Source organism: Lipomyces arxii (genome assembly GCF_038497795.1).
Source record: "Lipomyces arxii strain Phaff 12-163 unplaced genomic scaffold V1512scaffold_4, whole genome shotgun sequence".
Lineage (NCBI taxonomy): Eukaryota > Fungi > Ascomycota > Lipomycetes > Lipomycetales > Lipomycetaceae > Lipomyces > Lipomyces arxii.
The window spans coordinates 445,179-458,453 of record NW_027117703.1 but is presented as its reverse complement, the minus strand read 5'-3'; the positions used below and the strand labels follow the sequence as shown (position 1 = coordinate 458,453).

At 46.8% G+C, this 13,275-nt stretch overlaps 7 protein-coding genes across 7 annotated transcripts; 3 read left to right on the top strand and 4 right to left on the bottom strand.

The window, feature by feature from the left end:
- Positions 1-729: 729 nt before the first annotated feature.
- On the bottom strand, positions 730-2,602 carry V1512DRAFT_260308 (uncharacterized protein). The gene is made up of 2 exons (XM_066915824.1): positions 1,161-2,602; positions 730-1,114 (listed from the first exon to the last, which is right to left on the bottom strand). The coding sequence occupies exons 1-2, from the start codon at positions 2,212-2,214 to the stop codon at positions 924-926; spliced, it is 1,245 nt and encodes a 414-aa protein (XP_066772619.1). The 5' UTR covers positions 2,215-2,602; the 3' UTR covers positions 730-923.
- Positions 2,603-3,966: 1,364 nt separating this feature from the next.
- On the bottom strand, positions 3,967-5,036 carry V1512DRAFT_260306 (uncharacterized protein). The gene is made up of 2 exons (XM_066915823.1): positions 4,483-5,036; positions 3,967-4,429 (listed from the first exon to the last, which is right to left on the bottom strand). The coding sequence occupies exons 1-2, from the start codon at positions 4,650-4,652 to the stop codon at positions 4,228-4,230; spliced, it is 372 nt and encodes a 123-aa protein (XP_066772618.1). The 5' UTR covers positions 4,653-5,036; the 3' UTR covers positions 3,967-4,227.
- On the top strand, positions 4,897-6,507 carry V1512DRAFT_122355 (uncharacterized protein). Its single transcript, XM_066912934.1, has one exon. It carries the CDS (start codon positions 5,141-5,143, stop codon positions 6,206-6,208), a length of 1,068 nt encoding a protein of 355 aa, XP_066772617.1. The 5' UTR covers positions 4,897-5,140; the 3' UTR covers positions 6,209-6,507.
- V1512DRAFT_122343 (mitochondrial carrier domain-containing protein) lies at positions 6,507-8,014 on the top strand. The gene is made up of 2 exons (XM_066912933.1): positions 6,507-6,739; positions 6,790-8,014. The coding sequence occupies exon 2, from the start codon at positions 6,807-6,809 to the stop codon at positions 7,884-7,886; it is 1,080 nt and encodes a 359-aa protein (XP_066772616.1). The 5' UTR covers positions 6,507-6,739; positions 6,790-6,806; the 3' UTR covers positions 7,887-8,014.
- On the bottom strand, positions 7,949-8,521 carry V1512DRAFT_290236 (uncharacterized protein). Its single transcript, XM_066918206.1, has 2 exons — positions 8,180-8,521; positions 7,949-8,134 (listed from the first exon to the last, which is right to left on the bottom strand). The coding sequence occupies exons 1-2, from the start codon at positions 8,502-8,504 to the stop codon at positions 7,971-7,973; spliced, it is 489 nt and encodes a 162-aa protein (XP_066772615.1). The 5' UTR covers positions 8,505-8,521; the 3' UTR covers positions 7,949-7,970.
- A 207-nt stretch (positions 8,522-8,728) lies between these two features.
- Positions 8,729-12,597, top strand: V1512DRAFT_260300 (uncharacterized protein). Its single transcript, XM_066915822.1, has 6 exons — positions 8,729-9,185; positions 9,255-9,339; positions 9,384-9,485; positions 9,534-9,584; positions 9,628-9,768; positions 9,813-12,597. Coding segments are annotated over exons 1-6 (3,123 nt in total). The 5' UTR covers positions 8,729-9,183; the 3' UTR covers positions 12,555-12,597.
- Positions 12,538-13,223, bottom strand: V1512DRAFT_290234 (cytochrome oxidase complex assembly protein 1-domain-containing protein; the record flags this gene model as incomplete). The annotated part of the gene is made up of 2 exons (XM_066918205.1): positions 12,538-13,034; positions 13,085-13,223. 2 exons carry the CDS (start codon positions 13,218-13,220, stop codon positions 12,598-12,600), a joined length of 573 nt encoding a protein of 190 aa, XP_066772613.1. The 3' UTR covers positions 12,538-12,597.
- Positions 13,224-13,275: the final 52 nt, after the last annotated feature.

Genomic DNA, 13,275 nt, shown 5'->3' with positions numbered 1-13,275 from the left:
ATATAATGACAGAAGTCTTTAGTAAAATGCAGCTGCAGCAAAGTTCAAACAACAGGATGTAGAAAAGTATTATTTGCGCATCACCAGATCGTTTTCAGTCACACAGTGCACACAGTGAGCGCACATTTCCGTTCTGTTTGTGTCTGTCTTGCCAATTCCGTCCAGCACGACCACTTTAGTACCTTCATACGGCTTGATGTCACGCTTAAGTATAGTACCAACGATCGTAGCAGCTTCGAGACTTCTGCATTTGATCTTAATCAAATATAGTGGATTATCGTTCATATCGGCCTTGACACTGACAAAGTAAACAGTGATTATATCTTTCATCAGACACGATGGAAATTTTTCAATGATTTGACCAGGTGATTTGCTTGCAGAAGCTTGTTAGTTGAATAACTTTATCTAGCACAATCACAGCATACGACGAGTCTATAATTGCCACTGTTTTGACAAGTTGGCATCCATCTGCGTCGATTGCCGCAAGCGCAGACCCGAGTCCGGACGCGTATTGTCGCAGTTTAAGCATTTCGCCCATGATCTTTGCATTTCTACTCAAGTTTCTCTCTCTGTGTCTTTTGTTTAAGCGAATCTGTTTCCTGTACATGTGACATTCATCTTCGAGCTCACGAATGCGAATTGTCAAACAGTCTTCAGTGCTTGGTGTGCGTAAGACGGCTTGCGGTTGCTGAGCATCATCAAGTTTAGTCTTCATTGCTACAAGTGAGACTAGAGACAAAACAAAGGAAGAACAAAGAGGCGATGACGCGAGATTTAAATACGCAGAGATCAGCGAAGGGCGGCACTTGTGTAACAACGCTCGATCTGTCAGATGGAGGCGAAGCGAGGCGAGGGGTGTTTGACAGAGGACGCTAATGGCGCTAATGAGATCGGTTAGAATACTATTTAAGTGGACATTTACTTTAATGATGAGCCCACCAAGGACGCCAAATCGGAGTCGGAAAGAAATGTGGGTTTGTTGGTTTGTGCGGTGGTTTAGTAGGCCAATGTTGTTGAGTGGTGGTCACTGTAGAAAGTTTGTGCGTCCATTTAGGCCAATGTGGAGGGAACTCGGTTGGGCGAGGATGCCATGGCCAGGGCCAGAACCAGTGTTCTGAATTAGATTAGTACCTGATCTAACGTGTAACGTGGTTTCGTACTTCCTGAAGTAGTACAGGTAGATGTCGTTATTGAAGTAGACGTTGTCGAAGTGGAAGTGATTAATGACGTAGACGTTAATGTCGGATCTGCGGTGGTAGAGGTCGTGATAGCACTTAAATGGTTCAGTGTTGAACTCAGTATCGGTGTCGATATCGTTGTTGGCGTTGGCGTTGGCGTCGGTGTATTCCACGGACACACGGTGCTAAATTCGCTAAAGATTGCTACTTCCTGCGGCGGGTATCCAAACCCATTATACCCACCACAGTCATAACAAGCACTGATCCAGTTCGTTTCGTCGGCGCTACACAGACATTGCACATACTCTGTGCCGAACTGTCCGTACGCGTCCGCAATATCGCTGCAGCTGGTCGCCATGTCCGCTGCGCGCAAACAAATGCGGCTGCACGACGTCGGCAACGTGGTGGTGCTGGTGGTGCTGACTGTCGATGTCGTGGAAGCAGAGTATCCTGCTGGCAGAGTCGGTACGCCGGCAGTGTTGTCTGGGTTGTCGTCCCACCAACCACAAATGTAAGGATACCGGAAATGGTCGTAGAATGACTGGTCGCCACTTGGGTACGCATTGCAGGTATAATAACAGTCTTGAATACTCATGTAAATGTCATAATCTTGACAGAAACAGGTGTTGTACTCCGACGAGTTCCGGTTGCTAAATTGCGAGTCACACAAGTTCTTCTTATACTCGACATAGTCACATCCAAAATGACAATTCATATTTGACGCCAGAATCCCACATTTGCGTCCAAATTCGTTGTAAAATGCAGAGTCGGCTTGTACATATCCGTGACAGGCTTGGCACTCTGCAATTCCGGTCCCACCAAGACATAAACAGTTCTGATATTCGTAGGAGCCATAGCCATATTGGTGCAGCTGCGATTCGCACGATGCTCTGATTGCTTCTGCTGAGTTGCATGACGCTAAGCAAGTACCTGTTGGAGCAGGAGCCGTGGCCGTCGCAGTCCCATTCGAAAAAAGCTGCGCCATTGCTGACACGATAAATGCTGCTAAGCACAATAGTCTCATCGTAGCAGTCATAGCCAGATTGTATTAAGCACCGACCAAGAAGTGGAAGGTAATGAGATTAAATACCATGATACCTATCCCTTCTTCATAGGTGTGATTGACGAAGAGTACAAGAAAATTTCGCTTGGCTGCATCAACCGCACCTATTCAAGCGACCAAGTCATTATAAAAACCATCTATGCCAAGCGTTGGAAAGTTAAACGCATTTGATCAGCCGTTGCATTCTTTCATCACAAGTGAACCCCACCAAGTTTTGGCCGTTGAATGGCGAAGCAGCAGCGTGCAGTTTAGTATACTAAGCTTAAACTTTTATTTTAACCGAACTAAAACTGTAAATAAAACCAGTAACAACAGATACGTTTCTGAATATCAATCAGATTTTAATTAAAACGAAGAGTTCGTAACAAAGATGAACGATGTGAGCAGAGAGACTTGGGTCACCTTTTTATAAATTCAATGTATAACTAAGTATTGTCATCCGTAGTCACCACAAAGACCATCTATTCAAATGATTATAACAAATATATTTAAACAAGTCACTAACAATACAGTACTTCACAGCATCAATATCCGTAATTAAGTTCTCATCTAAGTCAAAACTGTCATCCAAGTCAAATTGGGAGATTTAAAGCCGCAAACTGTGAGGCTATTGTGTAAAGATTATGTGGGGTTTGTACTGATTGCGATTGTACCCGTGCACTGACAATCAAGAAAGAGAGTTTACGGGAACAAATGCGGTGTGTCTTAGTTTCTGACAGTCATGACGTTCATGACACGTCAATTTAGAATTTATATTAGTGTCAAAGTTGATTGCGTACTATCCAACAAAAGTACTCAATAATACGATCAGAGTTGACAACTTCTTGAAAAGTCTTCGCATGTTCAAAAGCAATGTCAGCCTTTACTAACAAAGAATTGCGACTCAGAAAATGGTTGAGATGGCTGAACAAGGAGCGAACTGTCGAATATGAGCGGTGTCTGAGACTCTACTAATCAAGATAATAGTAATAGAGACAGCTACGTAAGAATGTTATTCCAAGTATTCGGTTTGCTGTGAAAATAAGTCGATTCGGAACTGTCAGCCATCGCGTATACCCCCTGAATCTAGAAGTGTATTCGCGCGAACTGAACTGCATCGAACTGGCGCGCATTTAAATTTCGCGTGGATCGCACTTTAAGTGTTGTCATGTTTCACTACTGTACTCAGTGAATGTTATTAAAAGTTGCAGACGCGTGCGAGTGCCCGAGAACATTACATTGCTACTGAAAAACAATTTCGCGTCGCTTGAACTTCTCACAGGACTTTCGCAAAACCTGTCGCTTCCTTATATACCCGACAAACCATATGTGTACACATTTGTTCCTGCACCAGAAGCAGCTTACGTGACTACCAATATTAGAATTAATACCTTTCATCAGTCAAGATCGTTGTACTTGCTGACATGGTTTGTAGTTTTGTACTTTACATTCGCTACGTTGTCGTATGTTTTTATCTTTCATAGATATATTACGAATTACCCAAAATATCTAAAAAGACCAAGTCAAAATGAAAATTTCACAATTTATAAGCGCAATACCTCTCATATCTACGCTGACGGCGCCATGGTTCTTGCTTGAATTGCATGGTTATGGAAAACTATACTAGAACGCGTCTGATCATAACAAGGCTTACATGCTTTAAAAGTATCTGCTTTTTATTGCATTTACTGATTTTTCGATTCACCTTCTTCCTCGCGGTTTTCACCATCTTCTGGTCTACAAGCGTCTCCACAAACCGCGTCACAAATGGATCGTGCTTTCTCCGTTCGCGCCACATGCTTTCCATCCAATTGACGATCACATCCAGTCGCTTTCGTACCACTGGTCTGGATTCATTTTCCCACTTCACAAAATTTCATACACTGCACTGTTCACGCTTATTAACATATGGTCAATCTTGATCCACGATGGCGAATTTCTGAAAAACAGTCCATTTATAGGCGGTGCTGCCAGTCACACACTGAATCACCTGCAATTCAACTACAATTACGGACTGTTCACAACATTATGGGATCGCATCGGCAGCTCATGCCGTACTGCAGACTTATCTGTATTGAAACATGACAAGATAAACCAGTCATAGTGGTAGAAACAGACTGAGACGGAGAAGACAAGTAAGGAGAACGCGGTGATAGATAAGAAATAGAAGATTAGATGATTTCGAATGTACGCTGGCTTTGAATACACGGTATGTTTATCTGAAGTACTATTTATTACCCCAGTTTTGGCTCATGCAGTAAGTAACTGATGGTCAATGAGCCAGTTGAAGCTAGAAATACAGCCGCATAATACGAGGCTGATATTCGTTTACTGCTCTGTCTAATGCTGACAGAACACCAGGGGTTGATATCATATTTAAGAGCGACGGAGAAAGATGTGGAATAAATTGAAAGTCCAGGAAGAATGACCATCACGACATTTTCCCGCTACTTAATCGCGTGGTGCAATAACGGAGTTTAGTTATATACCGCTTTATAAACGCGATGGGGCCGAGTACGAGGATTCTGTCCGAACACTAAAGGCTGAGAATGCGAGTTCAGCAACCGAGAAGGAGAACTGCGAGTCGGAACGTGGAATTGCCGATCAAGAGCGATGCGAGCTTACCGATATCAGATCAATCTAGACCAGCCGAATACGAGATTTAATCCGAACTGGTATGGCCGGGTAACATACTTTAGTATGGTGAGTGGCTCGTATTCGGTTTTATTTGTGGACATGAGTGGTGTGACCCTGAATTGGAAAGTAACCATTATAACTATGCGGTTATGCCCTAAACAGCACTCACTACACGCTTATTCTTATATTATTTCATTCGCGTCAACGCCTCCCGACTTGTTCACGGTCAAAGGTCAAGTGTCCAGCACAAACAAAACGAACACGCACACGAACCAAAGACGCAATGGATGTCGTTTTGGAAATTTCAGACGCGTACGTGTTTGATAACGTTTACGCGAAGTTGTTCCCGGTTCCCGAGAAGGTCACCACGTTGTTGAAAACCAACATCGCGTCGCTTGAGTTTCTCAGTGACTTGTCGAAAAATCTGTCGCTGCCGTATATCCCGGTGAAGCCGTATGAGTACACTGTTATTCCTGCGCCTGAGGCGGCGTATTTGACTACCGTTCCTCGAACGAACATATTCCGTCAGTCGCTGTCGTTGTTTTTGTTGACGTGGTTCTTTGGAATTATTCTGTACTATCTTTTTGCGAGTCTGTCGTATTTCCTCATTTTCGACAAGCGCACGATGAATCATCCAAAGTATCTTAAGAACCAGATCAGGATGGAGATGCAGCAGGCTATGAGTGCGATGCCGTTCATGTCGGCGCTGACAGTTCCGTGGTTCTTGCTTGAGTGTCACGGATATGGCAAGCTGTACTGGCATGCGTCGGACCATAGCAAGGCGTACTTGTTCTGGCAGTATCCTCTCTTTATTGCCTTCACTGACTTTTCGATTTACCTCATCCACCGAGGACTTCACCACCCATTGGTTTACAAGCACCTGCACAAGCCTCACCACAAGTGGATTGTGCCTACTCCGTTTGCATCTCACGCTTTCCATCCCGTGGACGGATACCTTCAGTCACTCCCGTACCATTGGTTTGGGTTCATTTTCCCTCTGCACAAGCTTTCATACCTTATTCTGTTTTCGTTCATTAACATTTGGACAATTTTAATTCACGACGGCGAGTACATGACTAGCAACCCGCTTATCAACGGTGCTGCGTGCCACACACTTCACCATCTTTACTTCAATTATAACTATGGGCAGTTTACTACTTTGTGGGACCGAATCGGCAGTTCTTACCGTATTCCTGACGCGTCTTTGTTTGACCATGACAAGAAAATGAGCAAGTCGACCTGGAAGAATCAGTCTGCCGAGATGGAGAAGATTGTGAAAGAGGTCGAGGCAGACGATGATCGTACGTACCTTAACGAGAATGAGTCGGTCGAAGCAAAGAAGGAGAAATGAGCAAGTTTGTTTAGATTTCAGTGTATACTAAGAGGCTTAAAATGTCAGGTGCAAAGATACTTTTTAGTATTTTTGTGAAGGCGAAATGGGCATGTTCACTTGATTTTCCCGTCCTTTCGCGGACGAGGAGCACATATCTTTATATTTTGGTGGATAGAGTTTGGGCTGGCGTTTCATTTCTTTTTGAGATATCTATGTAACATGTACCTTTTGGTCTCCTAAAAATATATGATCTTTTATTGTTTGCTTTAGTATGAGGATATGTAGAGTACAAAGGTTGACCAGCGCCGCATGGGGAAACTATCGTATCGTGTGCCTTGAGACGAGCAATACTTTTTTGTATTTGACAACAGCAACAAGAAAGCAATTAATTTTGCAACAGCTTATGAGAGGAGTGACCGAGTCAGTCATTGCTGTTGCTGTTGTTGCTGGTTACGGGCAATTGAGTCTCGAGGATTAAATTTGAGGTTCGACTCTGAAGAAGAGACCGAGTCTTTATAAGACTGGGGGCTTTAAGTCGTCATAAAAAAAGTAGTTATATTTCCGGTGTGGTGTGGGATTTGGGCAGGACTCATATTCAGAACACAACAAATAACAAATGTCATCGTCACAGACAAAGCCGTCGCAATCAGAGAATTTGGTGCTGAATGAGCGTCGGACAGGATTGACAAGCACAACTTTCATATCAGTTGCTGGCTCGAGCAGGGGGGAACCTTCAGCATGGGAACGTGAGTACCACATTGCGGTGTCAGCTGGTCTGTCATCTCTGGTGTCGACCCTTGTCGGGTTTCCGTTCGATAGTGTCAAGACTCGGATGCAGGCGTATAAGTTTCGGTCGGTGCTTGACTGCGTGGCGGTCACGAAAAGGACCGAGGGCGTCAAAGGGTTTTTCAGAGGTGTTGGTGCGCCAATGATTTCAGTCACGGTGGTGCGGACGGTGAGTTTTTCAATCTACGCGCAGTGCAGGTCAATGTACACGTCTGCGCTGAATAGCATACTGGGGGAAGGGTGGGTCGTAGACCCTGCAGGGCCGGTGCCCTTGACGGACGCGCAGAGCCAGACGCCAGGCTCAAATATACTGCGCGCGATGCCTGTGTACCTGATGTCTGGTTTCACGGCCGGCGGGTTCATTGCGATGTTTTCTTGCCCTTTTGAGTTCACGAAGCTGTCGACCCAGATTGAGATGCTGATGGCGCGGTCGTCGCAGGCCGCGCTGCCGGACTCGGACCCGGCGTTTAAATACGTTCCTAAAGGCACGATTGCATCGTTTAAAGACATTATCAACAAACGCGGGTTCTGGGGATTGTACTCCGGGTTCAGGTATCATTTTGCGCGGGACGCGTTGGGGACGTCTCTTTACTTTTCGGTGTACGAGTCGTCCAAACAGCTGTTTAGCATGTACACTCAGAATCAGGAAAAGCCCGGCCCGGCCGTGATTGCGGTCTCGGGCGGACTATGTGGAATATTTTCGTGGGCGTTGCTGTTCCCGATCGACACGATGAAGTCGATTGTTCAGCGCGACATCTTGACACGACCGCCCGGCACGCCGGCTAAGAATCGTACGTTCACGATCTTGAACCCGAGAATGTACCGCGGCCTGGGGGTTTCGATTGCGCGGACCGGACTCGTGAACATGACGTTCTTCTCAATTTACGAGCCGCTGTATAACAAACTGTGAGATACTTATTATTGCGAGCAGGTGTTTTCTTTTTGTTGCATAGGGTTATAGAGGGACGGGGGCAGTTAGGCAAAATAGAATGTTTCAATTAGTTATGCTTTTATTTGTAGATAGCCGTTCTTGCAGTTCAGCGATTGTCATTGAGCGAAGATGAGGAGGTATTCTGTGGATCCGCATTTCGATTCTGGTACGTAAGGATTTTGCTGCCGCGACGTATTTTTTACGTATTTGCTGTCTTCGTTTAAGCACTGACTGTTAGTTATGGTCTTGTAAATTCAAACTGATTGGCGTACGTGATAGTTGCAAGTCGCTCAAGAAGCCTTCTTCAAACATGCTCTGGTTTTCCGCACTAAGCTCGTTCGAGTCGTCAAGATTGTCGTCAGATGGTTCCGTGTAAGTGACTTGTAATCGCGTGTCTAGTAATCTAGGTGATCGTCTGACCGGTGCGTGTAGAGGTTGTGATGACTCTGAAGGAGTCAATGCGCGTTTGAGTAGATTTTCGTCTTCTGAATATGACGTGTCTTTTTGCTGTTGTTGTTTTTTGACGCCATTGTCGTCGACTTGTTCAAGAGCATCTTTTTTCTTAACTGTACGAATACGTCTTCGTTGTGGTGCCATTTCGTATGTTTATTGCGTAAGAACGTGTGATGCAAAGCAAATCAATTATTTACTTTTCGTTGTCAGGGCAACTGATAATGAGCCGCACACTTATACGAGCCACACATTGCACCTCCACAAAAGGTCCTCGTGGGTCCACACTCCATCGGGATTGGCCTAGTAAGTTGTGGCGCGGCATCTCATTAGCCCCTGAAGAATTACTCCAAATTTCGAGTGACGACGACGACGACGACGACGAATGAACGAACGAACGAAGTTGAAATTTAGTGACCAAGTTGTTCTATTAAGTGAGCGTTTTAGTGAATTTTCACTAATTGACGCTATTATTTACTCACCAATTGCTGCCATTCATCACTAATTGTCACTAATTGTCACTAATTGTCACTGATTGTCACTAATTGTCATTAGTCGTCACTATTCATCACTAACTGCCCGTCACTACTCACTAATCAACACATTGTCATTGAGCTTGGACCGGCAAAAAACACTTGGAACATCACTAAAAAACGTTCACTTTTCTCTGTTCTTATTTCAGCCACGTGAACTAAACACTCAAAAGTCAAAAATGCATTTAGTTTAGCTCATTTGCTGCCATACAGATTGTCACTCAAGGGCAGACTTTAATAGTTAAAGATCTTACATTGCAATTGTGAAGGTGTAGACTACTAAGTGGTGTATCATGTACGATCATAAGCACATACGCTATACGCTCATACGTTAGTCGTTCAAAGACTGGTCTAACAGAAATAGGAAGTTTGGAAAGTATTTGGCAAAACGGCAACTCGATCTGCCAGAGTACGCAAACTACTTTATAAACTATAAAGGGTTAAAAAAGGTATACTTAGTATTCTATATCTCGATACGCTCTTACAATTCAAGCTCATTAAATCATTGGGATACGACCCAAACAATAAAAATGCTCGACTGGCAGACATCGAAACAACTTTACAGGCACACAAAGTCACGTTCTTCTTTCGCATCGTACGTACGCTTTGCGTATATGCCAAGATGTATACTCATACTCAATAGGAACGTGAACTAGAGAAAGTAAACACGTTTTACTTGCAAAAAGAAGCAGAGGTATGGTTTATGCGAGTTTCACTTAGTTCGTCTGACAATTTAGTTGAAACTACGACTGGCTGCTCTGCTAGACAAGAAGAAATCGGCTAAATCAAAACATGGTGCAATCTTGAAGACTTCAGCAACTTTTATCGCTTTGCATGAAGGCTTTTTCCGATTCCGACGCGATCTGGATAAGCTTGAGGTGTGTTTCATTAAACGTGAAGAGGGTTCTGTCTAACGTACTAGCAATTCGTCGAGCTAAACGCGACTGGTTTCTCAAAAGTACTCAAAAAATGGGATAAAAGGTCACAATCGCAAACAAAAGAACTTTACCTGTCGACTGCAGTCGAAGTCCAGCCCGTGTTTCACCGTGACGAAATTGCCGAGCTGTCTGATTTGGTGTCGACCAGTTTGCTTGAGCTCGATGCGTGGGCGGACGGCGAAGACGTCAGTTTCGATCACCGGATGTCGGACGTGACTCAGATTGAGCGCACGAACGAGGAACTCGACGTTGAGTTTCTGCGAAACATCGCAAAGGAGTCTGAACAGGCAGTGTTGGAATGGGTCGCGCATCTGGTGCAAGCGCCGGACGCGCACGAGCGGGTGACCAAGATTTTCTTGCAGGCGATTTCGGGCGACGCGAATGACGCGACCGTAAGAGCGCTGTATGATACCGGTCGGGTGAATCTGTCATACACAGACGAGGTGAACGACCGGACAGTGCTGCACGAGGCTGCCATTTCTGGCCGCATGGTGGTGCTCGACATCATGCTAGCGCATCCTCAAGAGCTCGCGATTGACGCGTCGGCTACGGACATTTACGGCCGCACCGCGCTGCACTACGCGTGCATTCATGGCCGGGAAACCATGTTGCGGCCATTACTGGCTGCGGGAGCGCCGATTGACGCTCTGGACCAGGACAATTTCACCGCGCTGCTGTTTGCCGTGTCGCAAGAACACTGCGCATGTGTCGAGGAGCTCATTTCTTGTGGTGCTAGGATTGATCCTGCCAGCGAGCAGGACTACATCCCGCTGAGCACTGCGTGCCAGAAAGGGTTTTACGATATTACTGAAGTGTTGCTGAAGTCCAAGGCGGCAATCATCGCTGATGCGGAAGGGCTGTATCCGCAGCACTTGATTGCGCAGGCCGGGCATTACAAGCTGATTCCGCTGCTGAAAGCGTACGGGGCGGACATCAACATGGTGGACAAGCTGAGCGGGTGGATTGCGCTGTTTTATGCTGCCAGCGAAGGCCACGTGCAGACTGTCAAGGAGCTGATCAAGGCCGGCGCGGACCTGCATTTTACTGATAAGAAGAAGCTGTCGCCGTTGTACTATTCCGCTTGGGAAGGTCATATTGAGTGCATGCGGTTGCTTTTGGCCGCGAGTGGTGGTCTCTCAAACGAGACTGCGCTGCCAATCGAGTCGGAGTCGATTCCGAAGTCGGTTCCGGTGCCGGCTGTGGAGGATGTGATAGACATGGATATGGATACTGGTGACGTGGATTTGATTCCGGACCTGTCGTTGCCGCCGCCGATTTTGCCGTTGCGACGGTACGGGCACAATTTTCTTGATAAGAAGACTTTTGTCGAGATTACGTTTGACGCTGCCATGCCTAGCGAACCTGCGGTGAAGTTTTATTCCGACTCGAACATGCCTGCCGCGCGGCTAACCGTGTCGTCCAAGTTGCTGGACGTGATCCCGCGGAGTCTGCTGCTCCCTCTGGCGGACGACTCGCGTACGCTATCGTTTCAGATTGACAGCATTGACGATTTCACAGTTGATTTTGAGATTTTCCCCACGTTCGGGTCTCGTATAATTGCCAAGACGACCGCGCTGTCGCATGTGTTTAAAGCCGTGGCCGCGACAGGCAAGTGCACGTTGCCGCTGTTTGATTTACGGCTGCAAGTGATTGGGGACCTGACGTTCAAATTCAACGTTATCAAGCCGTACGTCGGTACGCCGCTGGAGATTACTAATTTCGACGTGTACTGGAAATCCACCAGCCAAGTTGACGCTGTTGCACCGGCCGGGTTGGCTGCGCCGTCGTCGCTTGGGTCGGTCTTGGACGTGGTCGGAAGCGTGCCGCCTGGTGGGTTTTGCGCACACGACTTGCAGCAGACGCAGGTACATTCGTTTGTGACTGCGTCGTCGCTGTCAGGGAGCTACGCGCGGGTGTTTGTGCAACTGACGAAGGACCATGTGCCGGTCGTGTATCCGAAGTGGACGGTCGGTGTTGGGGAGGTGGGGGTTCCGGTGTGCGATTTGAGTTATGCGCAGTTTGCGACAATCGGTGCGATGGACCCGAATACGGCGGCGCGTAGGGCGGGTGTGAGCAGTGCAAAAGATCCGAGCGAAGCGTTTGAGATGCTGTACTTGTCGTACTTGTCGCTTGCGGACGCGCTGTCGTTGCTGCCAGTGGAAATCGATTTGGACATGTGTATAATGTATCCGACCGAAGCCGAGCAGCAGGACTTGAACGTTGTTGCCGCGACAGCGGACTTGAACGTTTATATTGACAGTGTGCTTGGAGTTGTGTTTGACTACGCACGACGGGTCCGGCACGAGAAGCGCGGGGACGAGCGGACACGGTCTGTCGTGTTTAGTTCGGAACATCCAAATGTGTGCACGGTTTTGAACTGGAAGCAGCCGAATTACCCAGTCTTTTTCAGCGTCGGGATGAAGCCTGCAGTCTACCCAGCCGAGCCCCGTGAGAGCGGTGTCAATGATAGCGGTGTCGTCGAGGACAGACGATGCATGTCGTTACGGGAGGCCTCGAGTTTCTCGAGCAGTAACAATTTGATGGGGTTGATTTGCTCGTCGCACCTGCTTGACATTGTGCCGGCACTGATTGAGAGCATACGTGTGTCTGGGCTAGTGCTTGTAGCGCAGAATACGAGCGAGCATGCGTATGCGGGCGGGCGACCTGGGATTGACGGTGTACGGGACGAGAAGGTGCTTGTGTTTAATGAGACGATTGAGATGTGATTATATATATATAGTGTAGTATAACTTTTTTTTTACAGATGAACTATTTACCAAGCATTGCGTCGCTCGCGTCGTCTGAGATCAGGGGCGTGTTTTCGTCATTCATGAGGTCTATAGTCTGTCCAGACTCGAGCTCGAGTTCCCATGCGACGAGTTCGAACGGGTGACCGCGTTCCCGCCGGATGGATCTGAAATGCAGTTTTGCTGGTATACCTTTCGACCCGATCACATTGTAGCTCAAGTTGACATCGCCGTGGACGATGTCGAGCGAACCCGAAATCCACGGGACCGGGTCTTTGAACCTGATGTTGGATCCCAGCGTTTGCCGTGCAAGTTGGCTTCGTCTGGCCGAGTAGAGTGTTGAGTGCACGATGGGCGACTGTTGTCGTTCGTAGTTGAAGAACACGAGCGAGATGCCGCCCATGACAGAGAAGAACACGGTGTAATACAGGACTAGTCTCGGTGTTCGTGACCTGATCTCTGTCGTCTTTGTTAGTAAGATCTATGAAGAAAGAGCGAATTGGACTGACCTGGGAGGTCTTTGTCGACTGTCATTTTGAACTTTGAGGTCGCATTTGACGTAACTGATGAGACGTGAATTGCTCGTTTGTAAGGCGACAGTCGCAACAGCCTGTTCAGTGCTGGAGATCTAAACAGATTGGCCATTTCGGGTAATGTTGAACGAATATTTTACACGTTCAAGATATGTCATAGCCACACG